Source organism: Amblyomma americanum, chromosome 9 (genome assembly GCF_052857255.1).
Source record: "Amblyomma americanum isolate KBUSLIRL-KWMA chromosome 9, ASM5285725v1, whole genome shotgun sequence".
In the NCBI taxonomy this organism is placed as follows: Eukaryota; Metazoa; Arthropoda; class Arachnida; order Ixodida; family Ixodidae; genus Amblyomma; species Amblyomma americanum.
Window position 1 is genome coordinate 108,629,597 of NC_135505.1, and position 27,947 is coordinate 108,657,543.

At 46.2% G+C, this 27,947-nt stretch overlaps 1 protein-coding gene across 1 annotated transcript; it reads left to right on the forward strand.

Moving 5' to 3' along the window:
- Positions 1–1,166: 1,166 nt before the first annotated feature.
- Positions 1,167–27,484, forward strand: LOC144105317 (uncharacterized). The gene is made up of 9 exons (XM_077638453.1): positions 1,167–1,411; positions 2,208–2,335; positions 6,751–6,851; positions 8,939–9,125; positions 12,407–12,458; positions 14,778–14,878; positions 17,746–17,831; positions 20,650–20,875; positions 27,356–27,484. The coding sequence occupies exons 2-9, from the start codon at positions 2,240–2,242 to the stop codon at positions 27,371–27,373; spliced, it is 867 nt and encodes a 288-aa protein (XP_077494579.1). The 5' UTR covers positions 1,167–1,411; positions 2,208–2,239; the 3' UTR covers positions 27,374–27,484.
- Positions 27,485–27,947: the final 463 nt, after the last annotated feature.

Genomic DNA, 27,947 nt, shown 5'->3' on the forward strand with positions numbered 1-27,947 from the left:
TAGATTTATTATCATACTTTTTTAGTAGACTTTTTTCTATAGACAATCTATAGTCCAGGAGTAGACAGAAAGAAATATTTATAGAAAGGCGACAGAATCTATAAGAAGTCCATAGACTGTTTATAGACCATTTTTATAAGGGTGTGCAAGGAGAAAGACGACGTCAGCGGTGGAATGCGTAACCGGTAGATGGTTTCGACAGCAACCATCCGGAGGATGGTTACCGTGAAAGGAGGAGGGTATCCGGAGAGCTGAGGAATATCGAACTGGAGGATGGCTACTCTAGAAGGAGGAGGTCGCTGGTTGCCCCAGAAACTACCTAGGGGGTAGTTACCCTGGAAGGATGAGGAGGGTTACCGTGACAGCAGGAGGGTACGGCGAGGGCTTGGGAAGGCGACAGACAGAGGGCGGTTACCGTGGGAGGAGGAGGGCATCCAGAGAGTGTAGGAATGCGTGGGAGGAGGAGGGTATCCAGAGATTGTAGGAATGCGTGGGAGGAGGAGGGAAGGTGGGTCAAGAGGAGAGGAATGTAGCACGGTCAATCTGCGGCGGCTGCTGAGAAGCGCGCCGCCAGAGTAGAGGATCATGGTTTGTTAAAATATCCTCCTTGAAAGTGCTTTGTGCAAATGCTCTAGGCTCTTTAGTGTCAATGACTATGATGTATAAAATGTGCGTTCTTAATAAAAAAGTTATTTGCGAGCACCGTGGTTGCGAGTAAGCGCTCGTTTGTGTCGTTTTCTACTGTTGTCCATCTGTTTCGTGCAGTTCCATGCACAATGGCGCCTCTTTAATCTAGCATGTTAACGGCATCGTTTCACGAAGATCAGGCCAAACATGTACGCTTGCTAAGACGGTTTCGCTTTCTTTTTATATTTTTATTTTATGGCTTCCTCCCAGGTGCGTAACGCTAGTGGGCCTCTTAAATACAAATGAATGATTGGTCCGTCAATTCCACAATGTTGCGTCGATCATCTCGGCGTTTCTTATTTTTAGAGGCCTCAGACCATCCTGTTCTCCGGAGCCAGCTGTTCCCCACTCAGGATTAGCTATTCGCGGCAAAAGCCATTGGTTGCGAAAGCCCCCAGCAACGAACACTCGACCGGACCCAGCCAATCAGAAGCTCACCATTTAGGCGCACTGCCGTGATTCGTTCCCTGCGGAAGAAAGCAATGGTCGCAAAAGGCCGCGGCAACAAGAGTGCGGTCGGATCCAGTCAATCAAGAACATAACCCTTAGACATACTGCGAAGATTAAACTCCCCCAGGCTGTACAACAGGGCTGTCGCTTGAGCTGCGCGCATATCGAACACAGCTTTTGAGCAGCTTCTTGTTAAAAGTTAGTCTGTGGACACCTTCAGCTTTTGCTCATTTAGGTCGTCTCGAGCGGCGATCACATCGTTGTTCGTCTTTGGGTGAGTAGCGTGCCACTCAGTCCGGCAACCTCGAAATTTGTGCGCATAAGCAGGAAATGTGTATATTTCTCCCTAGTTCATTATAACAGAGGTTACTGAAATAGGCTTGTTGCACTTTGGTGTGCCAGGCAGAGTGTGCAAAATGCTTTTGAGAGATTCATTACAGAAATGTGACGAAAAATATTTGCCGAGGAGCGCCATTCCGAATGCAACTTCTGTGTTTATTTCACCGTCTACTTGAAAATGGTGACGACCAAAGGCTTTCGGTTGGTCGTACGCAGGGTGTTTGGTGCTCAAGCACATTAATAAACACACTTATAGCGCAGCATGTTTTCAGCATTCGTTTATTTTTTTTTTATATTAGCCGTCGCGGTGGCTGAGTGGTTATGGCGCTCGGCTGCTGGCCCGAAAGACGCGGGTTCGATCCCGGCCGCGGCGGTCGAATTTCGATGGAGGCGAAATTCTAGAGGCCCGTGTGCTGTGCGATGTCAGTGCACGTTAAAGATCCCCAGGTGGTCGAAATTACTCCGGAGCCCTTCACTACGACGTCTCTCATAGCCTGAGTCGCTATGAGAGACCCCCATAAACCATTCGTTTATTGTGGGGAATCCTATCCAACCCAGACATCTACTTCCCACGTGACGAGGTCCCTACTGTTCTGAGAACTTTCAGGTTACCATGAAGTCGAGCTGCTGAGAGCAGCATCTTTCTGTTTTCGGTCCCTTGATATGGCGGTGATAGATTAATAAACAAAATGCATTAATTGATGAAACTAACAGTTTTTTTTTGTTCGCAGGAAATCTGTTGTTCGAATAGCTCTGAGAAGCAATGTCTGTGTACTCGCCCCGCCACCCCATGCCAAGTCACGTCCATGCAAAATTGATCGAGGTCCGTCGAAATCCGGGAATTCATGTGGAATACCCGGTGAGTATCAAAAACGAAACAATACCACAAGAGCACATTGTCACAAGTCTGATAATGAGGGAGGTGCCCAGGTACTGCGCACATTCCACTTTCGCCTTTGTTATAGCATGTATTTCTCTTCAGGGCGCACACCAAGTGTCCCGGGTAACTTTCGGTAGGTTTTGAAAATAAACCGTGACGTGACAGGTGGAGAGGTCATAAATCAGGTTGTTGACCACTGTATTTAAAAATAAGAGTGGTTCTGCATTTTGTTCAATTGAATAAGAAAATAAATTTAAAAAATAGCCATTACGTTTCCGGCCATAATTCCAGAGACATATTCCCCCCACCCCCCCCAAAAAAAAAAAACGTCGAACTCATCGACATATGTTTTAATGTTCGCTGCATTTCCGCGTTCAAAAGAAAGCGCGCTAAATATAAAAGCAAAATACCACGTGGCCGTGCGTTCGTGAGCCGCGTTCGATGGTGTCGCGATTGTGAGAAGGCTAAATAAAATATTGAGCTATGGCAGCCGAATAGAAGTAACACCTGCGATCTGGCCGCATTCAGTGCGGGAAACAGCGGCTGCTCTCACTGAAACATTATGCTGCGTCATTCCCATCCAAAAACGGCCTATGGGCGTCACCCTAAAAAAAAAAAAACTATTGTAAGGAATGGCCCTGTATGGTCTTTTATGATCGTCTATACATACCCAAAGCGGTGATTTTTGCCGGCCATTGAAAAATTTATGCCACCTAAGCTATAGCTTCGGCACAATACATCTAACAATTCTGGACAAAAGCCTTTTTGAATGGGTAATCATTTATGACCGCAATATTATTTTTTCATATAATGTAAAATTTCGCTATAACAGTCGACATATCTGCAGGTCACCCGACGGCAGTCTTGAATTTTTTGTCTACTAACGTTCTTGCTGTCGTAAAAAGCGTCCCACACTAATTTTCTGTGGGAGTCTTAGCTGTCCCATGCGACCGATGGAAACACTTTCAAAGAAAGATTTTGCTACATGTCAGAGCCCCGCCGCGGTGGCTCAGTGGTTAGGGCGTTCGACTACTGATCCGGAGTTCCCGGGTTCGAACCCGACCGCGGCGGCTGCGTTTTTATGGAGGAAAAACGCTAAGGCGCCCGTGTGCTGTGCGATGTCAGTGCACGTTAAAGATCCCCAGGTGGTCGAAATTATTCCGGAGCCCTCCACTACGGCACCTCTCTCTTCCTTTCTTCTTTCACTCCCTCCTTTACCCTTCCCTTACGGCGCGGTTCAGGTGTCCAACGATATATGAGACAGATACTGCGCCATTTCCTTTCCCCACAAAAACCAATTATTGTTATTATTATTACATGTCAGAAGAATGGACTATTACCTTCAACATTACCGTAAAAGTAGAATCTTAAAATTTCCCAGTTTTCAAGATTTTTGTCCCAGATTGTTGGACACGTTTTCGCTATTTTAGAAAAGTATATCTGCCTGAAACTACAGCTATAGACGGTCATAGGAAAGGTTATATATATTTGGGCCAATTAATTATAGCCGGGCATAGGATATTTTTGTACAGGCTAGTCGGCGCTCCATGTCCGCTGTCTTGCATGTGGTGTCTTCGCTTTCTGATGAATTGCTCACCTAGTGACAATGGTGATTTTTCTCCGACCGGGTGATTTGGAGCGCAGCTTAGTGTTTAGCCCTTCGGGTTGCTATCGGGAGCCAGCGCGCCCTCTATTCTGCGCACTAAACGCGGTCAGTTGGCAGGTGCCAAGTGTTGCCGCCAGTGCCCAGTTCCGTAAATATTATAACTTTCGTAGGGACGAGGACACGAGTTTCTTTCGTTTTCAGGAGATTTGAAACGCTAGCGATGTACATAACGGCCTACACAGCAGCAGGGCAACTACGTGGTCTAGTTGGTGTGTATCATACACAACTTCGCCAGCGAAAGTACGAGAACATCAGGAGAAGAAAACACAGGTTTGCCATCTGTCGATTGAACACCACTTGTTAGTTCAGGGTTGTCCTGCGTTCTTTTCCTGGTGTTCTCGCACTTTCGCTGGTGAAATTACGTGTGCTACGCACCGCAGTCCAGACACGTACCGCTCGGGCTGTGCCTTTGGCGAAGGCTTTAGGTAGTTTATGTGCACGCTAAAACTAGGTGGCGCGCCAGTTCTACCCACGCCCGGATTTGTCCGAGCCCAGAAAACGCTACGGCCGTCGTTATGTGTAGCCTTATACCTCTGCCTAAGTTCTGTACGGACTCGTCAGCTCATATGACACAATGCGCGGGAACTTACGAAAGAAGCTAGCAGTCACGGAAAGCGAGGAGCATATTGGAATGTTTCTATCTTTGTTTTACGGTGTTTATCAATGGGAAATTAACAACGTAGTTGATTTATCGGTGGAATATAAGGGAGAAGAAAGTAGAAAAAAAACCAACCACATTCTGCTGGTGGGATCCGAACCCAGGACTTCCGAATTTCGTGTCCGTTGCTCTACCAAGTGTGAGCTACGGCGGCGGCTGTCCAATAATCTTGCGGGGACATTTATGATGCGTGTAGCCTAACCTTGAGATTGTTCCCCAGCGACTCCTGCGGTAATACAGGACGTACTGCGTCCGCCGAATTTCCTCATCGTCTTTGGTTTTCGTGACTGTGTGCTTCCTTCTTATGCATAATGCAACTCAATGATAGGTCCGGGGTACACTATATATACGCGCAGTTTCCATAGACCTAAGTGTCGTGCCAAAATGTCAGCCAGTCATGTCTAGTAATTTTTATGACGCAAAAAAATCAATGCGGCGGCTCACAAGCTACCGATGTTGTTCTATTGGCGGTTCGTATATTGGGCTTCATTGGAGCTTTAACGCATTGCAGCGGGTTGACCCCTATGGCAAGACGACGAAACAAGAAAGAGTTATGGTAGACTTGGAATCCAACTCCAATAAACAAGTCGCCCTCTAATACAGCAGTCACCCAAGCGGGAATTTTAGCTTAAAACTGGGCACCGTCTCTACCCTAACTAGTGCCACTTCTCACCACAAAGAAGAAACTCAGATACTGGCAACTTTCTCGTATAAGTGGACATGTTATCGCTCCGTGAAGAAAGTGCTCATGCAAAAGTGTGTCTCGAAATGAAATCCAGGGTTAGACGGAAACCCGTCTGGTCGGGTATGTTCATGGCGGAAAATCTTCAAGCGCCGACCAATCGTTAAAAAGGATGACGTTCCGGCCCCGGCTTACGGGGGCCTTGTGTGTGAACAAGGCCCCCGTAAGCCGGGGCCGGAACGTCATCCTTTTTAACGATTGGTCGGCGCTTGAAGATTTTCCGCCAAAGGTGTGTCTCACTACCAATTTTTTGCCCAACGAAGTACGAAGACTGTGTCAATAGGTTGCCAAAAAAAGGCCCATTTGACCTCAACTCACTAGAATGGTTGCAATGTTCAAGACACCATGTCAACGCTTTAAATAACTCACTCTTTATTGTTTTATTCAGAGTGCACCGCAGTCTTGTGTTGGCCGTTGCTGGTGTTTGAATGCGGTCTCTGTAGAGATTCGCACATGCCTGCTTACACATTACACATTGCGGCAAAAGCCCAAATTGGGCTTTCCCCTTTGTTTTCGGCAAGGAGCCAATGTAAGCACCCCAGCAGCACGGCTAATCGGCCTAGTATTGAAAATATATTTGCAAAGGCCAGCCCTATAAAGGGCCAACATTTGCCAGCACATTTCCAATATTGGGCCGATTATCAGTGCTCCTTGGAATCAGGGAAGCTGCACCGACATCATTGGCACATGTAGGGCCCACAGAGGGCCAACATCGCGTGCACCCTGGAATGCTTCGCGCCCAAGAAGCACTTGTAATGCTCATTTTTTCTTCGGCAGTTCTAACTTTGACTTCATCACTCTATGCGTAAGCATTGCATTAAAGAAAAAAAATCGAAGTATAATTTTAATCAGGCCTGATATACCGAGCGACACCAGGCAAAGATAACACCGTATGTCCATATAATGCGCATCGGTGCCGAGTTTTGCATACACCAGAGTAAATGTGCCTTTAAGGCATTCATGCAGCTTCTTTAAAATTTACATCCGTCCTAGAACTCACGCGCACTTAAAGTTGCATTTGGCAATGGAAGATTCCAAGTCATACACGATTATTAGACGTTTTTATCATACCGTAGACGTACTAGCGTAGACGTATACCTGTTTACCGGACCCATTCTGCGCACGCACAGTGGCTCCCCCTCACCCCAACAATGCCTCTGCGCATGCGCTGGACGGGTCCGGTAAACCGGTATCCGTCTCCGGTTTGCTAAAAACGTCTATTGGTTTATGTTGCGTACAAGGGTTCAGTTGAGAACTCGCGAGTCTTGTGTGTGTGCAGAGCTTCACGTCAGATCAGCGCCTTATCGGTTTTCATATTTTTTTTCTAGTTCGGCCATAGAAAGTTTCCTAACAGGAGCCAGGACAAGTTGATTGAGCCTACATACACCGGGTACACTTTTCGTGTCTTCTTCTTTGCGACAGATGCGACGTAAGTGCCCTCAGTGTTTGTCCTCTTGTCTTTTGTGTCTCGTCTGCGATAGCGCAATTTTTAAATAGCGATGTAAGTGCGGGCTAGATACCCGCTGCTCTTCACAGGCCATATTTTGTCGTGAAGGATGATCAAATCTTTGAATACAGTCGTACCACTAAGGCTCATTTGGCACGGTCAGCTCTTTCGTAATTTCAGCATCCGCCTTCAGAAGCTGCTGAGCAGAGGTTTCAGTTGAAAGGAACGCCATTGACCGAAAATTTTCTCTAGATTCCCAGAAATTTTCTGCTCTCGTCAGATAATATCCGTCGACCTGAGCAAAAAAAAAAAACTGCTCAAACGAAGGCAAACATATTATGGCAATAAATGCTTTCGCCATCTGACAATGAGAGAAAATACAAACCTGGCAAGCGTCCGACTGGCGTCCACTCCTGGCTTAAACCCACATTTAGGGCTGTGGCCTAGCACCGGCTTTAGATGCATGCCGATAATTGTGCCATTGACCACAACTTTTTAAGCGGAGCATGTTCTCACAAAAAAAGTAGCACTGCCTCTCGGCACAGCTTCCAGGTAGTGTTACTAGCTGATAAAGCATGCACATGGCCACACACCTTCAGACATTTAGGTAGATTGGCACACGTTACTCTGTCGAAATAAAATTGTGTCCACACATCCGCGTGCCGGAAACATTAGCGGCCGACAGTACATTTGCGAGTCGCTCATCAATAAGACGGTGGTGCTCTCTACATAGCTTTTCCGGATTTTCGAAAGGTCCTTCCTTTGTGAACAACACAACTGTTGCACTGAACAGGCAGTCAGTAGTCTATGACCGAAGCTGTAATTTTGCTGAACGCAACTGATGGTCCTCAACCTTCAAACTGAATGACAATCGACGTCCGCAAAAAAAAAAAGAAAAGAGCGCTTCCAGCATCTTTGTACGGCATTCATCTTTACTTTACTCGCGCAATGAACACCCGCATTTGGCGAGAAAATTTTATGGTTTGTGGTTTATAGGCGTATAACGTTCCAAAGCGACTCAGGTTATGAGGGATGCCGTATTGAGGGGCTCCAGAAATTTCGACCACCTGAGGCTCTTTAACGTGCACTGACGCCGCACAGTACACGGGCCTCTAGAACTTCGCCTCCATCGGAATTTGACCGCCGCGGCCGGGGTCGAACCTGAGTGTTTCAGGTCAGCATCCGAGTGCCGTAACCACTGAGCCACCTCCGAGATTTTATTTTGATTTTGCGCCACTCCATTCGATCTCGTAACTCCTGTTGCTTTGAGCATCAGAAGGACGAGCTAAACAGTCGCTTCGATCACGGCTCACATCATCATCACTGTCAAAGAGAAATTGCATTATTTTTTTTCTTTACCAGAAAGATAGCTTTGGCGCCCAGCAGCGGCTGTAATTTTGTACGCCACAAAACAGCCAACCAGAAATATGAACAAATGTCAGCAAAGAGCTTCGAAAAAATGAAACTATTGCTGCAGTATGCCAGGTGTTTCAGGGAAGACTTCAAGTAACTTTCAACACTAATCTTTTCGGGGTAAAAAATATAGCTTTTTCGTCATAGTATTACCAATGTTGGCGGGCACCAGAAAACCGGTGAATCATTTTAAAAAGGAAGCTGGTTATGTAATTTTCAATAATTGGGTTTTCTACTATTAGACTATTAGAATGAGGCGCCTAAGTTTGATTAGAGTTTGTATCCGGTCGTTATAACGACCGGCGACAAATTCTAATTGAAATTAAGCGCCTAACTCTAATACTAATTATTTAGCGGTCATTGGCTAATAACACATGGTGAGTAATGCATAGTAGTGTCTTCCGCATCATTGTAGAGACGAAAACATGTCACCCAAATTAGGTGTCTTTACTCCTTTCATGCCAGTCCATCCCGATGTGAAGGGTAATAAGGCGTCGTTTCGGTGGCTTTGGTTATATGGGCCTCTTTATCATGGCCGTCGAATCAGAAGATTGAAAACATGCGTGTTTTAGAAGCGTTTTGTTTGCGTGCTCCGTTCCAATAGCCTTAGGTTTCTCAACGGCCTTCCTAATCACATATTTTTATCGCTTTTACAGGTCTCACACGCGAGTGGACATTTACTATTCAAACAAATGGTACTCTGGTGCTCAAGTAACAAGCGGCAAGAGCTTCTTCTACTCTAATGTTAACAACTGGGAAGACAGCAAAGAAGAGTTGAAAGCAGTGCCCGCGGGGTCTTACTATTCCATGGGATGCCGATATCGAGCTGACAGATATTTAAGTGTAAGTAGATGTCTGTAGGGACGAAGATCTCGTTTACTTTTCCAAGTGACGTGTGTCTTTACGCACTTTAAAACTGATATTATAAGCGCAGTGTGGTCCTTCGCCTTCATCTGTATGTATACATCATCATCGTGCGACCTTCGTCTTTATCTGTGCGTACATATTCATCCTCCCGGCTTGTGGGAAAAATTCCTCAGCCGCTGTATTGGTCTGTACGTGGTGCTCGAACAACCTTCCCCCGTGAACTATCGCGTTGCCCCTGCCCATCCTGTCAATGACCGTCGTTGCCGCGGTGCAGAGGTTGTCCATGTTTCGCGCTCAAAACCCTACACCCGTCGTCCTACTTCGCTATGACTTGCGCCCGGGCCGGTCGCTTTTATTCGTGAGGGAAGAAACCGATGATGATGATGACCTGAGGCTTAGTGGTGCATACCCACGGCGGGGGATTGGCCCGGGAGCGCTGCGGATACACACGCACTCATCAGCCTTCTCATTAAAAGCAATGCCACAGTGCCCAGAGACGCAGTGAAAGCGTACCCCTGTAATATGTGGTGGAATAAAAAATTGAATGGAACGGGTCATAGGAGTATCCCTCGAGGAAAGTGTAAGCACAGTGTCCGACTTCCGCCTTCATCCGTACGTAATCGTGATGATGAAGACGTATAGTACTGTTCACCGCCTGTTTACAGAAGGTTTTCCGAGGCCCGAATTGGGAACAGTGGGTCATAAGAGTTATTGGAGAATGCCTAAAAAATCTGCGATTTCCTTGCTATGTCCCTGAGGAGATGAACTGAAAATCCTTATCAGTGAGTTAGAAATGCAGAGCAGAACGATGGGTCTAAAATTAACATGCAGAAAACAAGAGTAACGTTCATCAGTCTCAGAAGGGAACAGAAGTTGACAATTGGTAGCGAGGTGCTAGAAGTGGTAAAGGAATATGACTACTTAGCGCAGGTAGTGACAGCTGATCCGGATCATGAGAGGAAAATAACTAGACGGATAAGAATGGGGTGGAGCGCATATGGCGGGTTCTCTCAGATCATTAATGGCAGTTTACCAATTTCCCTCAAGAGAAAAGTGTACAACAGCTGTATCTTGCCGGTACTCACCTACGGGGCAGAAACGTGGAGGATAACGAAAAGGGTTCAGCTTAAGTTAAGGACAACGCAGCGAGCCATGGAAAGAAAAATGATAGGTGTAACGTTAAGAGATCGGAAGCGGGCAGAGTGGGTGAGGGAACAAGCCTAAGTTAATGATATCCGAGTCGGAACCAAGAGGAAGCAATGGGCTTATGGGCAGGGCATGTAATGCGAAGGCAAGACAACCGCTGGTCCGTAAGGGTAACGGAGTGGATTCCAAGAGAAGGCAAGCGTAGCAGGGGCGGAAGAAGGTTAAGTGGGCGGATGAGATTAAGAAGTTCGCAGGTGGGCGCTGCTGGCAAAAGACAGGGTTAATTGGAGAGACATGGGGGAGGCCTTTCCCTGCAGTGGGTGTAGTCTGGCTGATGATGATTCATAATTCATGATGATGATGGTTCATCATCGCTCATCTTCGTCTTCGGAGAAGTGGCCGCCATACTTGCGAGTGGGAATAGACCTCGATCCATAATCAGTCTCACAATTTTATCATACTAAACCGCAGACTCAGTAACTCGTACTAGGCAGGTAATGCTCGCTGGATGCGAAATTATGAGTTACCTTTATCTGGTCAATTCCAGGAAAACGCTGAAATTTGCGTTCACGATGCGTACTAAAGAAATGCGTTGAGAATGCGTGTTTACGCAAATGCCGTGAAATGCCGGGCATTTCATTCAGAACCCCCCCCCTAACTGCAGTTTCTCTTCCGCTTAGCTAAAGAAGAGCAAAGCTAAGTTCTATGGCTTTCTGGGAACGATTGAAACATTATCCACAATTTTCCAACCGGAATAGATAAACGCGAATAGCTAGTTTTTCTGACTAAAACATCGCACATGATTTGTGCTGGTTTAAGATAGATAAATACGCTTTGAACAGAAAGGAATAAAAATATAGTAAGCTGTCCTCTATGGCACTCCATTTTATGAAAGGAAGTGCGCCTAGAGGACAGCTTACTCCCATTTTTACTCCTACATAGGCGTATTCGTGTTTAGAGTGTGATGCCTGTAGAGGAGTTTACGAGGAATCGCACTTGGGGTACCCGAAGTATGCAAGGCGCTACGCTCGCTAGGTAATGCGCCAAATTAAAATTAGAAGTGCGAAGCTCATGTAAACAGGCTACCTCTTCAATATAAGGGAGTGAGCCGAACAAAGGCATCGCAGAAATATTCCGGCGAACATGCTCCACATTCTTGGACAAAAAGTTTGAATATTGAAAAACTGGTTTATGGGCGTTTAACGTCCTAAAGAGACTCAGGGTATGAGAGACGCCGTAGTGAAGGGCTCCGGGAATTTCGACCACCTGGGGTTCTTTAACGTGAACTGACATCGCACAGTACACGGGCCTCTAGAATTTCGTCTCCATCGAAATTCGACCGCCGCGGCCGGGATCGAACCAGCGTATTTCGGGCCGGCAGCAGAGTGCCATGACCCCTGAGCCACTGCGGCTGTAATATTGAAAAACTATAGCGTAGTATTATGAAACTATAGGCACTACATATGGTACTACATATGGTACTATTATGAACTATAACGTACTATTATTATTGAAAAACTATACCGTACTATTATGGAAATATTGAAGCTAATCGCCCATTCTTCCGATGTGTCGCAAAAGCTTTCGTTTAAAGTTCTTCCATCGCTTGCATCGAGCAGTTGAGACTGCCATCGAAAACCAATCGGGAACACTTTTGACGATAGCAAAAACGCTAATAGCAAAAAAGTGCAAGCCTGCCGACGGAAGATCTGGGGATGCAGTGATTGCTACAGTGAAACATTACAATATATGAAAAATGCGTTCATAAACTCTTTCCCGTAGAAAAATGCTTTTGTCCAGAAACGTCGGGTATGAGAGTGCAGGAAGCCATATGTCTAGGGTGCTTCTGGAGTACGAAAAGCGGGGCGAGTTGCTTATAGACATGTTTGCCTCGCCCCCTCTCCTCCGTCGTATTTTGCGCTGTTATTAAATGTGGAAACTAGGGTGATTTATTGCTTCTAGGATGAATGCTCTTTCTAGCATGTCGGCGGAATAGTAGGCGGCCACCGCTTAACAGTCTTGTCTGTCGTTCAGATGCGCATTCGATGGAAAATGAGTTCGCTTGAGAAGTGCACTTTGTCACGAGAGCGCATCTTACACTCTCATTTCAGGGCGTGTTCGACGACAAGGTGGGAAAAGAGGCCGATATGTCGGAAAAACTGCGTAAGTTTATTCCAACTCACGACTGCAAACAGCGTGCAGATAGAAGGGGACGCTTCTGTACAGATCTTAAGGGCGAGAGCCCTGTACCCTGCGCTGACGGCAATATTTTATGGCTTCACTCTGTCTACCGGATACGTCTACTTAGGGCAGGTAGTGACCGCTGATCCAGATGATGAGAGGGAAATAACTAGAAGGATAAGAATTGGATGGAGCGCATATGGCAGATTCTCTCAGAGCATGAATAGCAGGTTACCGATATCCCTCAAGAGAAAAGTGTACAACAGCTTTATCTTACCGGTACTCACCTACGCGGCAGAAACGTGGAGGCTAACGAAAAGGGTTCAGCTTAAGTGGAGGACAACGCAGCGAGCCATGGAAAGAAAAATGATAGGTGTAACGTTAAGATACCGTAAGCGGGCAGAGTGGATGAAAGAAGGAACGCGTGTTAACGACATCCCAGTCGAAATCAAGAGGAATAAATGGGCTTGGGCGGGGCATGTAATGCGAAGGCAAGATAACCGCTGGTCCTTAAGGGTAACGGAGTGGATTCCAAAAGAAAGTAAGCGTAGCAGGGGGCGGCAGAAGTTTAAGTGGGCGGATGAGGTTAGGAAGTTTGCAAGCATACGGTGGGCGCAGCTGGCAAAGGACAGGATTCATTGGAGATACATGGGCGAGGCCTTTGACCCGGAGTGGGCGCAGTAAAGTTGGTGAGGGCGATGATGATGATGCGCGCTTGAAAGTGCAAGTATGCTATAATTGCTTGCCGCTCGCAGCTCTGGGATTTTACACGGGCGCGAAGGTCACATTACAATTCTTCAGTTGAATTATTCTTATTCCGGACATCCACGCGTGGTGCGGGGTTTCCGACACACGTGACTTTGGTTTCTGGCCACAGCACCGCCTCCGCCTCTTTCGCTGAACACGAGCCTTAAAGCTATCGCGTTAAAAACACGGACAGCTGAGGAGACTGACTCTGACATTTGCTGAATGTGCACAGCGTAGAGCATTCGTGTTTATAGTTAGCAGCCCTGCTTTCATGTACACTTGTTAGCAGAAGCCGAAAATGGCTGGGGTTCAACGTGGCGTAAGCCTAGTTGTACGAGTGAAAGCTCTGTTAAGCATGGTCTCCGCTGTGTCAAATCAAATGTCAAGGTCAAGGTCAAAGGTCAAGCCCAGGTGTACACTGTCTCAAATTAAATGTCAAGGTCGAAGGTAAAGGTCAGGAACCCAACGATCATAGTCATATGATCACGTGGTCATGCTACTATAGCTGGGACCATACCACCAAGCAGTTAAGATAGGCTAAACCTTGTGAGGCATTGAAGGTCATTGTCTCATCCACATTGAAATCGGAAGTTGTAATCCGAGGAGCAGGGCTCTCACTCTAAAACCCGCTCTGTGTACAAACTGACACCCGCATTGTCGTTCAGTGTGTTACGGCTCGCAGCGCAAATAGGGATTTTTCTGGTTTCTTAGGGAGTGAACGAGGCTTCAAATGCGAGACAGTGAATTAACGTTTTCACGACTGTTAGCTGAAGTGAATCAGACATTAATAAATTTCACACACGCGGCCGCTTACAACCTAACCGCTACTTTTACATTGAACGTCCCTTGGCACCTGTGTGTTCTTTTTGTAGCGATAGCTACACTACGCTACCTCTTCGATTCTTCAGCGTGGCACCACTTGAGCTCCGTGGCGGCGCTGTTGGTCATGTGGTTGGTCACGTGGGTTGTTCACGTGGTGCGGAGCAGCTGCTGCTGCCGGCGGCGCGCAAGAGCTGTGCGCCAAAAATGGGACAGTGGGACAAAAATGAAGGAACGCCCAGTTAAACGGAGCGGCGAAAGACTGACTTTGCAATTCTACTGAGTGAGTTCCACTTAGCCCGATGTAGCTATCGCGTCACTCCAGGTTTATCCAGAGCTGGACCACAGCCATTTTGTAGTGCATTACGGTAGCATTTCGAGCCTTCAACGTGGCGGCGCCGCCACCCTGTGGTTGCGCCGCCATGCTGTCACATGTTTGGTCACGTGGTGCGGAGAAGCTGCCGGCGGCGCGGCGCGCCGGCGACACCGAGCTGCCACAGCTGTGCGCATGCGCCGTGTCAAGTGGGACGAAGATGAAGAAGGAACGCTCAGCGAAACGGAGCGGCGAAAGACTGACTTTGCAATTCAGCTGAGCAAGTTCCACTCGGCCAGTTGTAGCTATCACGTCACTCCAGGTTTAACCAAAGCTAAACCACCGCCAATTTTTTGTTTAATCATTTCCTTTTTACCTGTACAGTTTACAGACCTTTCCCGCACTGTGTTTCTATTTTACAGAGGGATACGCTTATCATATGAATATTACTGCTGAGAAACATGTCGTGTTGTCCATTCATGTAAGCGACGAACTTCACCAACATTTTCCGAGTGGCGGCTTGGTAAGTAACGAATTTTATGACTATGGTAAGTTTAGATATAAGTAGTGTGATTAGATTGCTTTCTTCACCACAGAGCTTGGCTCATCGTATGTGAAACGACGGCGAGTAGTGAGGGGAACAAAGGGGCAGTCTTTGGGGTGGCCTAATATAGGTCCCTATCATACCCAGCAATTGTGGTCAAAGGCATTTTTGAGCCAGAAACCTTTGAACACAGTTTTCATATAATGTAAGATTTAACTATAACAATCAATGTATTCGGAGACCCCCCGACCGCAGTCTTGTATTTTCTTTTTATTCATGCTTTTGATATCGTCAAAACCGTTTCCCATTGGTTTTCTATGGCAGTACTAACTATTCGATGCGTCAGATGGAAACACTTGAAAGGATGTTGCTACATATCAGAATAATGGACCATTGCCTTTAATATTTTCATAAAAGTGTCTTAATATTTTCCAATTTTTAAAATATTTGGCCGAGAAAGTTGGACATGGTATGCTTTAGTGGCGATAGCAGATCCTTCAATGGTAAAACAGTCACTGACAGTAAATGTGGCGCCGCATGCTCTGAGGATTACACTTATTTTTGATGCTAAAAATATGAGGCATGTCACTTTCTAGTGTGTTTACATAAACACTACCAGGAGCATGTTTCGTTCAGAGAGTTGCCTCCCAGAGGCACAAGCATGCGTATTAGGTTGCGGCGGAAACTCCCGCGCTGTATTTAGTTGAAACGCGAGAGCATTTGGAGGCTCGTAAATGAGCTTAAATTAGAGAGTTATAGACATGCGACGGCTCTGCTGCTTTTCGACACAGGGGCTGCGTTCCATACGCAGCGCTTCGCATCTAGACGGAACGCTTCATCTAACGTTGCAGACGAAATTGTTCCAGTTGTTGCGTTCTCGAAACTAAAGTGAAGCATCCTGTGGGCATTACGGGGTCCTATTTTCCCCATTCCATGCATGGCAGCCCAGTCCGCATCCTTTAAATTTAGAAAGGATACTATATCATATTCACTGTCTAATCCTCTCTATTCCGAGACTCTATTTCCGCCTGTTGGAATTACCACTATCAATACGTTTGCATAGCTTGTTCTGTTGCCCTTCTGCCGTTCTGTAGAGCGGCGTCCTTATTAGGACGCTGCTCTTACGACCCCCTTCTTCCCGACCAAGGAAGCAGCTGCAGGAGCCACCCAATTGTCACTGTTCCTAATTATGAGAACGTAAATTAGCTCGACAGTACGAGAAATACTTTTTTTTTCCTTTTAATGCGATAACATTATACTCCCCATTGGGGAAAAAATGCGTCACCGGTCAAATGACTTCTAAGACCGGAAATGGCGTCATCGGACCGGAAGAGAATTGTGCGTTTCGATGTATCCTGATTACTCCCGTGTTGCCACCTCTGTACACCTACTGGGAAACATCTAACCGCCAGCAAGGTGAACCGAAGCAAGTCTGGTCGTGTGAAGACAGACAAGTAGGGGTCCGCATACACATACCGAACAATTCTGGACAAAAGCAATTTTGAGCGCGAAACCTTTGACGAGCGCAATTTTTTCGTATAATGTAAAATATCACTATAACAAACAACATTTCCGCAGATCACCTGAGGGCAGGTTTGCATTTTTTTCTATTAACGTTTTTGCTATCGTCAAAAGCGTTCCTCATTAGTTTTTGTATGGCAGCCGATGCGACCGATGGAAACACTTTAAAAGAAAGATTTTGCTACATATCAGAAGAATCGACCATTACCTTCTCTATTTCCATAGCAGTGTCTGAGAATTTTCTAACTTTCAAAACTTTCTTTTTGTCCTGGGCATGACGCGAAAGAATCACACAAAACTCGATGTAAAGAAAGCTACAGCTTCTAATATACTCTCTCAATGCCAAAACTTAACGTGTTTAGATGAGCCTCTCAATTTTTTTTTTGCTAGCAGCACAAAGAGGCGTGCCACTACACCGACGCTTATAGCTTGAAGGCTACAGAGCATAAAGGTAAGGTGCGTGTAAACATTATAAGAGGAGCCATATCCAGTATAGCAAAACTGTATTACCCGCTTCGGCCTCCAGAGCATACTGCTGGTTTAAGAGGCTGCGCAGCATTCAAAGCCTGAAGCCTTTCCCATGGTCCCCTAAGATTGGCCTCCGTCCGCACAGATTTATTATAATCTGTCGCAAGGGTACGTCCACTAGTATAAAAATATTATAAAAATATGCCCTCCACATGTTTTCAAAGAGGTTTCTCCTGCGCTAGCAACTGCCCCATATGTGAGAACACTTTCGAACTTCGAAGATTCACCTTAATGTTTCACCCCTCCTCAAACTATTTTATCCTTCCCTTTCCAGCTATGTTTTGTGTTAATAGACCACGAGCTGTACTCGGTGGTTTGCTCAACTGTAGTCCACTTTACGCCACTTTACTACACTACTCAAGTATTGCGTCAATCGAATTATGTTGAGCTGAACTCCTGTGGTTGCGTATTTTGTTTTTCCTCTAATAATCATCTATATAACTACAAAGCGCCTATCAAAATATCGGCATCCCTTTGACAAATTCGTGTTTATTTTCGTGATGAATGTCTTGAAAACATGTGTTAAATTCTCACTTGTGAACCAATATTTAGAAGGCTATTAAAATCCCCCCGATTCTACATAGCGCGATAGCTCTGCTGGGTAGGTCCAAGACGCATAGACGGGCATGCTGGACGATTCTTCTTCAACGTCTAATCGCCGGTTTCGAGCATTAATTTAGGGGCAGGGAAATTTCTTTGGAAATGAAGAGAAATATATAACGTGGAATCCTATCATTTCTTCTTATGACAGGAGCGTAGTGACGCCAAATTACGTTTTGGTTTGTTGTTTCGTGCAGGGCAAGCACGTGCAGTATCCTAATATGAAAGCTGAAATCGGATCCACATACACAGCAGTCTGTGTGTTTACGGGTTCATCCAAAACGTGAGTATGTTTTGAATGTTTCGGGACAAATTGTGAAGAGCAGGAGGTAGTTTGTAGTGCATCTAAGAAAAATTGGTTGGTAAATTGGTTTTTGGGGAGAGGAAATGGGGCAGTATCTGTCTCATATATCGGCGGACACCTGAACCGCGCCGTAAATGAAGGTATAAAGCAGGGAGTGAAAGAAAAAGGGAGAAAGAGGTGGCGTAGTGGAGGGATCCGGAATAATTTCGACCACCTGGGGATCTTTAACGTGCACTGACATCGCACAGCACGCGGGCGCCTTAGCGTTTTGCCTCCATAAAAACGCAGCCGCCGCGGTCGGGTTCGAACCCAGGAGCTCCGGATCAAAGCATGAAGACGCTATCGGGATTAGAGCTGCCGACTTCAGGCAGCAGCACGAACACCATTTGCTGTTCACTCTGCCTTTTCCTCGGGCTCTACCACCCGAATTCACCAGTACTGTTGCCAGTTGTTCGAGTCAGGTTTAAAACAGGGTAGATTCTCCCTATAATGCATACTACTCGACGACAAGACGCCGTAGTTATGTCCGTGCTGTACAATCCATGGCATTTTCTAAAACGCGTACAATGTTCAATATTCAAACTACGCGGTCATTTCCCCGAAGAGGTCAAAAGGTGTCGCTTCGACGGATGCTGCCCATCGAAAGCAGCTTTAAAATGCCAATCACTGGTCTGCATTGTCTTCTAGAATTGAGTTGTCTTTTAAACTTATACTGCGGACAGAGTGATGTTGGCCTGCATAAAGATATAACCGCACTGCAACGACAGAGTCGATGCCGTCAGTGAGAATAGGGCTTTTAAAGTTTGCTTTTAAATGTGTTGTGAAGAAAAGTTTTGCTAACACGCGTACGTAAATTTGTTCCGGGGCACCATGGCTATACTTAATAGATCTGTAGTTTACAATGGCACGGAATATTTTTTGCAGTGCATGACGTCTAGGAAATCACATAATTTCGCATGTTGAAAGGGTGGGTAGGGGGGACTTGGCATCATAGACGGAGCGGGGATATATGAGAGGCACTTCTTGGCAGTCCTGGCTCCAGCTGAGCTTTTTGCGTGGAGAAATGTTTGTCACAAGATCACGGAAAGTGGCGGTCTGTGTTGCGAAGAACGCTTTTGGATACTTTTCACTTGCTAATAAATGAGGCATAATTACTCTTTAGCCTCAATCCATGGCGCTGATGAGTAATAGCTCCTTTATTTGAATACTATACCCAACGGGCGCCTCGCCAAAAGGTTTTCTTGCTGTGCAAGGGCCGCACCAAGCCCAGTACTGTTTGCGTTACTGTCTGGCTTCGTGTCGGCCGTCATGTTAAACTGTCGAAGTTTAGACCTACACTTCTACAGTTTAACAGATGGCGCTACCGGTACCGCTCCTGTAATAGCTTGTTGTTGTTTTGGTCCGCCATCACCGCAGGCGATGAACACTCTCGATTGATTCCGACTGAATCAGGCAAGTACTGCACCAAAACGTAATATATTGTCACGAAGTGGTGACTGTACTCCGGAGAGCAGAAAGGCTGCAAAAATAGTTTGTAAACAAAACTTTTTAGTTGGCTGACTTGCGCCCATCACGGACTGAATCACTCGGCGGCAGCGTAGCAATAAGCGTGCACGGCGGTCTTCGATCAGAATGCCCGCCGCTGTCGGCCGTGTTGAATTTAAAGCTCATAGCGAACTTTCGGGATAAAGCGTGTAAAGGTACTACAACATTCTGGAACAACGTAGAATCAGCTCTGCCTGGCTGCGTTCAATCGAGATAAGTCTAGTCGCGTCTTGCGTCGCAAACAAAGGGATAAAGAGGCATGGCGGCACATTTGAAGAATGAACAAACACTGCAAACATTGGCGTCAATATAACAAAATTGGGCGCTAACTGTGACGTCTGTGTGAAATTTAACCCGAATAACGGCTAGTTAAGCCGAGAGAATTTTGTTCAATTTTCCCTGATCAACGAAACAGTCGGTGTTCAGGCTTAACTATCAAGTTTAATGCTGTAATGCTTACTCTCAATAGATGCAGCAGGCAAGAGGACTCCTGAAGCAATAAACTTCTTTATCGCATGGCGTATTCTTTTTAGAGCTGTCTATGTAACCAGAGGACAACCGCTCATACTTCACTGTATGGTAGCGTCACTCTCAGAACAACGATACGTCCTGCTTCTATGCACTTAAAGCACTAACACAAGGCAGCGTTTCTTCGGCGTCGTGTCAGCGTCTCGTCTACCGGCTTCGAGGTTCGGTGCCGGCTGGAGAGGGCGACCAAACACACGAGGGCCTACGGACCGGCGTCACCAGACGGGGGCTGAGAGAGATCGTGGATAAAACCCCTTAATTTTCCCCTGTCCGTAACTAATCGTCCTCGTCGAGAACCTACTGCAGGGACTAGGGGTACAATAGCACGAGGGCAGAAGCAACGCTGCTGCCTTCGCAGCAACGGGCGGCTTCAATGGCGGGTACAGTAACAGCGTGGCTTAATCCGGAAGTCGCCCCCAATACACGGCCAGTCATTGGTTCCCACCAATCCTCGCCTACGAGGTATTTTCGGCGCCCTCGCCAAGACCTGGCCTCGCCAGATGTCTGAGTTTATCTACGTCGCCTTGCTCCAAGCGCTTGAACATCGCCCCGGCGACACCAGGAGCCGAGAAGCAGACGCGACGCCGAAGAAACGCTGCCTTGTAATCGGGCCTTTAGAGCATGCGGACGTTGAAGACAGTGTCAACGCTTTGCTGTAAAATAAAGAACAGAGGTTTTTGTCGCCGAACACTGATACATCTGCGTTGTTTTATTCTCCTTTCAGCGTTAAAGTTAAGATCCGCCAAGATAACGCCGGCCCAGTCGCTACTTTCACAAACGTCTCACTGCAGAAGAACGAGGCGTTCACAGTGTACATACGAAATCATCCAGAACACTGGCTTGTACAAGCGAGCTTCAATCCGAAGCCACAAATCCTCAAAGGGGCCAAGTACAGAGACTACATAGACGCCGAACTTGAGGAAGGCGGCTACATTAAACGATTGACTTACGTAAGTAAACCCCCTTGACATAAGTAAAACGTCAGCCTCTGTGGTAGGGTGGATGGTGGGCAGAAGTGGGCATTTGACCTAAAAAATCTGAAGCTCACCTCAACCTCAAAACGAATTTTCCGACATCACTTAACCTCAACCTCATCAGTTGAGGTTGAGGTCTCCTTAGACGCCCTCACCTGTTTTCTTGAGCCGACTTCTGACCTCTATCAACCTCACCTCAACCACAAATTGTGAGGTTGAGGTCGGCTGCTCGACCTCAGAAAACAAACGAAAAACAAAACAAAAAGCGATTAAGAGGTTTTTAAGTTAAAAACAATTCTGAGAATCCCGTGAGACAGGAAAGCCAAAATGAAGATGGTATTATTTAATAAGGTGTGTACAGACACTATTGAGGTGCACGCAATAGGAGAAGCTTATAATCTGGGGTGAACCCTCAGAGAGTATGTGGCCTGCGGGCCGGGGTGTCCCATACGCTGTTAACACCAGTACATAGGTGAGTACTTTATATGTGTCAGTATTTGGCAACCTGCTTCGTGTATACTTGTTCGTATTCGAAGCCTCTCGCTCATTCACGCACGAACCGGCAATTGACAAACACAGCCCTTCCACGCCATCTACCAGAAATAGGGAGGATGGGGGAAGTATTCACGATACTCTTTTGAGGCTTGAGAATAGTTACCGAATATAAAGGAACTGGTCGTCGATGTACTTTCCAATGCGACGGCTATGCAGACGCATATCTGTATATTTCGATTTTCTAGCTCTATCCGGCACAACGAGAGTGCTGTTTTCAGTACTCTGTATGTTGCCTTCGAAAACAATTAACAAGCTGGGACTGTAGTACAACAGAGGCAGGTTGTATTGATGTCTGCGTAGTAGCGAGCAGGTTCTTTTACTAATGCGAAAGCATTAGATGGCTCACTTTCAAGGTGATATCCACAAAAAAGTGTCCGCAAGAAACTGCGCCATGCGACGTCACGAGCCGACGAGTCACGCGACGAAGATGATGAGGTCAAATAATTAATTAATACTAATTATTATAATTAAGTAACGCTAAGACTAAGAAGTATAATTAGTGATGGCATCGTGTGAGTGTGACGTCATACCAGGTCACGCGACAGCGATGTAATGTGCCATGAAACCTAGTCACGTGACGACGCTGTAATATGACATCACAACTACTCACGTGACAACGATGTAATTTCTCGTCATACCAGGCCCCATCCACCCCCTTCCACCTCCATTTCAAGATCCATATTGATTCCACATTACTACACATGCGCACATGACGCATTACAAAGAGTGCCCACAACCCGGTCCACATCAATGACATTCGGATTGTCCAGCCGGTAAACGCGCCAGTTCTCATGTACGACGTACTGCAAATATAACGCATCGACACATGCTTTTGACTCTCGAGATGATGGCGATTATGATGATGCTAACAATGTATCCTTATGATCCCGGGGAAGCTGATATACCGCTACCAAATTAAAAGTTGCCAGAATATTGATTAAATATTGTACATTACCCAGCAACCGAAGAAAATTATTGTGCGGGAAAATAGGAATACCTGCAGCTAATAACTAAGGATGACGACGTCGATGTTCCTGGGAGGTCAATACCCTCCCCCGTTTCCGCCACTTCCCTCCAGGTGGCGATGGTAATGGTTTCGAAATCCTGGGTATTCTCCGATGACTCGGTGAACCCGCGGCATTTTGAATGAAAGGGCTAGATTACATCTTTGAACATTGTGCCAACTATTAAAATAACACGGGTCAGAACAACTGGCCTAGAGTGGGCAGCGTGAACCGCCTTCTCTGTCAAGAGCACCATGGCTCTCCGCTCAAATTTCCCCGCAGCGAAATCTTTTTCCGAGCCCCCCCCCCCCCCCCCCCCCCCCCCCCCTCCCGACCCTGGGGGAAAAAAAACAAAACATCCGAAGTACTCATACGCAACAACAGAGTTCTGGGTACCATTTCGTCAACCAATCTGAGACACGCTGCTTTAAGTCAATCAATTGTTTTCCTTCGAATCTGAGCTAATCAATGGTACGCCAGCATCCTCGACGTTTTTTAACCACGAGTACCGCGCGAGCATTCTGCGAAGCGGTTTAAGGCGAACGATGGGTCTCTGCAAAATAGTTAAATGAGAGATAACGTGTAGTGCCTGGTCGTCTGCAAGGCAGGTCGCCACCTAACTGATCCCATACGAGAAAAGAAAAAAGACAATGATTAGAAAAATGCGAGCAACAATCGCACACTAAAAACAGAAGCGAACAGTGCGCGCCATTAAACGTCATATTAAAAGGTTTGAAACAGCGACTCAGCAGCACAGCGCGATCATGTAATCAGTTCCATCCACACATCTTCATTAAAAAAAAAGGAAAAGTAATCCGCGACCACATCGCCATACATTCATTATAGTTTTGCATTCTTTCGCCGCTGCAACCCCTCTATGCTAGTGCGTTCACATCGTGCTGCGGTGTTTCTGCATAATAAGCGAATTTCCGAGAAGAAACAAGGAACCGAAGACCAAAAGTGAGGTTATTCGGAAGGATAAAAAAGTGAAATTATATTTGCATCTGCTTGCATTACGGAACGGGAATATGCAGAATTGGTGTGAGATTCGAAAGGGAATGTCACCGATCAAAAGCTTCGACGGTTTTATGCAGATTTTTCTGTCTTCGTGCTTTTTTAATCAAATCAGCAGGTGTCCTTGTTAGGAACCACCTGAATCACATTCTCTCGTCTGTGACGACTACTCTGGTTTCTGTTAAGTCAGCTTGTAATATTCAGCTGGATCCCCTTTATTCGACTGCAAGGCAAGAGCCATGACGTCAGCACCGGCAACGAGCATGAACACGAAGCAGTCTTGCTTGAGGCCATCTGCGCTGCGATGAATTTATTGCGTGCTTGTTGGACTGAACTTATTTGTTTGCGGCATCAAACAAAGCTACCGCGGGTCAACGTGAGTTACATGCTTTGCGCGTTCCCGGGAGTTTGAGCCGACCGGCAGGCAGCCGGGTGCCACGCCAGCGGGGCGAGGCGGATGGAGAGTGGCGTGCTGCGACAATAACACTCCTTCCGGCAAGACCAGAGGGGTGCGTCTTCCTGTAGGCTCGGACTGAACGGACATTATGGCGCAGCACCGGAAGCTAAGAGGGAACTGTGGCATCCGGTTGTCCAAACAGGGGAAACCGAACACCAAGCGTCATTGCATGAACACTGCGGTGATGCGCGGCAACTCCGCTTCGGAAGCGGCAATCGTCGGAGTAAGACGTGGCAACTGCAAAAAGTCTCGACCTCAAATTTCGACCTCACTGAATGACGACCTCACTCAACCTCTAACTCACGCATGAGGTTGAGGTTGATTTGCTGACCTCATTCACAAAGTTTCGAGCAGTCGCCGACCTCACATCAACCTCACCTCACGACGTGAGGTTGAGGTCGACCTCATGAGCTCGAATCCTCATGAGGTTGCCCACCTCTGATGGCGGGCTCGTCTCAATGGCTTCTGGGGAGTGGAGGACTGTTGAAGGGTGGAGACGGGGGCTTGTTGGCGCCTCTGTAGTGTAAATGTGGGTGGAGGGCGGAAGATAGAGGTGTGTAGGTCGTGAGTGGCACGGTATTGATGCGAGTTCACATGGTCAGGGCTCACAGAACGAGCTCACCGTTCTAGGGGAAGGTCGCTCTTTTATTGGTAACGCAAAAAAACCTTCCTCGTGGTCTTTCTCATTGAACGATATGCATCAGCTCTCGATTATTTCCTGAGAAGTAGTATGAAGTTAACTTAGGAATACCATCGTGTCTATGCATGCCTCTCTCGTTAACACATAACGTGGTGGTACGTATTCGATGAAAGTGCTTCATTTTTTTTGCTGCCTTCATGTTCACTTTTGCTTTTCTGTTTAACTGCGCGTGACAGAAAGGAAATATTCAGCTGGTGTTCTACGAATGTACATAGTTTTTTAGAGGGTCATATGGACACACTGCGAAGCACCCACCAAAACTGGTCCGCAGTGCACAGCTTGTTCTTAAAGCTTAAAAGTGAAACTCGTAGTGATTTTACATCCGTTGAAACGGATAAGCAGCAGAAGCAATTTCATCGATTCACTGAACAGCCCACTAGCAAGTTGGTATGCTAACGACGGAATCGATTCGAACTTCTTCGTTAACCTGCGGGTGTCCTTGAATTAAAACCTCAATAAAGTCATCCCCTAAATACGGTATCGTTCTAGTCGAAAGGGCTGCATAAGTTTAGAAGGTTTCGGAATGCCGAATGCAGTGGTATTTATGAGATGTAGGAGGCTCAAGCATGTGTTAAAGTGACCGAAGCTGCTGAGCAGCATGATCTTAGCAACGACGGCGCTCTGAAACCCACAGAAATAACGGAAATCGACGCTTAAGTACAGTCTGCGGCTTCCTGCTCTCAGCATACAAGCCTGAAATCAAGAATGTGTCGTAAAAGATTATGTGAACAATAGCTATACGTACCTACTCTAGGGTGATACCCTCTGGCTCGGCGGATTTTACCAGTAGGTAAGGCAAAATAGTATGCCTAGTGTAGCTGACACGGACGTCTTTTTACATCGCCTCCTCGCGCACCTACGGTTTTAATCTCTAAAGATACATTACATTTCTAAAATGATGCGCAAATGTTCTTTTAGTACCTCTGCACCCATCTGTCGGCGAACCAAAAAATGCTTTGGACGAACCGTATACACCCCTTAAATCGGGCACAGGATGCCAGAAAGCACACGGCAAGCTGGACTCGTCATGAGCCAGAAATCACAGTCATCTTATGACGAACCTGGCTCGTCCTAGTCCAGTAGGCTTGTAAGAAAGCAGCTTCAGCCGGCCGTTTCCGTGGCAGTGAACCTCAAAGTAGCAAGCTTTACTCTCACTAAGAGGTGCATCTGAAAGAGTCTGGGAAATTCTGCAATTGATGTTGGATGTTCGAAGCGCTGCTCAGATGCGGACTGTTGTCATCTCGGTCTTCTTAAAAGAGGTGGCACGTTATACCATCCACACTTGACTAAGAGTCCTGGTCTTGTATGGACCGCTCCCGCAGGACTGGGAGCCGGTCGTCCTGGTTGGGAGCTCTCGTTCTGGTTCGTGATATAATATGGAGAAAAAAATTCGGAAAGAGTACCTACGTTTAACTTGTGTGTAAATTTCTTGTTCAGCACGCTCTCCGCAGAGCTTGCAGGTGACATCTACTAGCTGGTATTACCATTTTATTACTTCAATTATTATCATCTTACAGCAAGCACTGCTGTGCAGCTGCGCGCCATTTAAATGAAAATGCAGACGCCTGTATTCACTGTGGATGTTATCAGCTGACCGTGACGTGACGTCGAGAGGACGGATAAGAAGGGCGCTATTTCAGCTCGTCTGCTCGTGCAATTTTAAATGCTTACTAGCGATGTCCGCGAGAGTTGTTAACAGTTATGCATAAATGTTAAATGTAACACATTAGTTATAAGTATGTTACATAATGCTTCCCACTCCATATGTTTGAAGTGGCAAACATTGGGTGGTATATCATAAAACGCTGCTTTAATTGTGGTCGTTAGAACGGTGGGAAAATCGACCCCCTTTTCACTCAAATGCTCTTTCAGTGGCAAATGTGGCGCCAGTTCAAAGCAGCGTCAATTAAAAATGCAGTGCTTAACGGGTTTTGTCCGTAATGCTATTATTAGACCTTCAATAAGGCGATTTATTCTTTTTTTCTTGTGAACAAACTAGCAGACAACCATTCCAGTGCGCAAGCCATCGGTAACTTCGACACGCATTCTAAGCACGAATACGCATACATGGCAATGAAAAGGGAGTAACCTGTTCTCAGCGCATTCTCTTATAGATGAGGGAGTGCACTGGAGGACATGTTACTAACTTTTCAGTCCTTTCTGCTTAGAGTGTACCTCAAATGTTTCTTTAGCTAAACATTTGAGGCGATTTGTCGCCCTTGGGTTGATGTCACGGAATTCAGTTTCAGTTTCAGTTTATTTGTTGCATTCTGGTTTACAGAAACCGGAACAAAGGCAAAAGACAAGAAGCCTGACAAAGGCCTCCGCTCCGTATGCAGTCAGCAGACAGGCATCAGAAACATACAGTTGATTCCCTTTTAGCGGAGAAAAGGGATAAAACAAGCGACGCTGCAAGGCCATATATGCTAGCAAAAAAAAACACGAACAACATATAGAACTACAAATAGAACAACAAATAGAGCAAGAACTACATATAGAATTACAATTGCGAACAATTGATTCCCTCTTTAGGGGACAAAAGGGATAAAACAAGCAACACTGAAAGGCCATAAATGCTAGCAAGAAACAAGAAAAATAAATCAAATGAATTCAATGTTTTCTTGCAATATTACATGTTAAGAGCGGTGCCTTTTGTGTTCATCGCAGATTTATACTCACGCAAAAAAGTTGTTTTATGTACTGATGCGTTTCTCTTGCTTTTTCAGAAAATAATGCTGCACTAGCATCACGCGGCTAATAAGGAAGACGAATTCTTGTATAAAAACAATTTAAACGTTACGAACAGTGCCATATCCGGAAAAATAAACAATCGTCTGGAAATTTCTTTTTATTAACGGTCGCAAGAAGTGCATGTCTTTTTACTTTCTTCTTCCAACGGCAGACACACCTTCTCTCCAGGCGCAAAATTCATCAATCTTGTTGCTGCAAACTTCGATCAGTTTGCCGAAGCAATGACCATTCAGGAGAAAAAGGGTTTGCAACAATAGCAGAAATATGTTTATTTTTGCCCACTGTTGTATCAGTAACCTAGATATATGAACTTTAACGCAAAAATGTTAATGAGCTTGTCTAGCAGAAAATCCGGTGTCGGTGTCGTTGACCGTGAGCCAAACATCTACAAAATATCGCCAGAGAAATAACTTAGGAGGCAGGTGAGCCTCCTATAGGTCACCTTGGGCCTTGTGGCATCATCACAGCCTGCCCACCGGATGGTGAGCAAACTGCCCACAGGTGTTGGTGGCAGTTAAATGAATGATTGGTCGCTCGGGAACAGTAACGAGCGTCGTACAGGACCCA

Coding starts and splice junctions, on each gene's coding strand:
- LOC144105317 (XM_077638453.1), top strand. CDS start 2,240: ATGTCTGTGTACTCGCCCCGCCACCCCATGCCAAGTCACGTCCATGCA. Junction 9,126..12,406: donor GAGCTGACAGATATTTAAGT/GTAAGTAGATGT, acceptor CTCTCATTTCAG/GGCGTGTTCGACGACAAGGT. Junction 12,459..14,777: donor CGATATGTCGGAAAAACTGC/GTAAGTTTATTC, acceptor TCTATTTTACAG/AGGGATACGCTTATCATATG.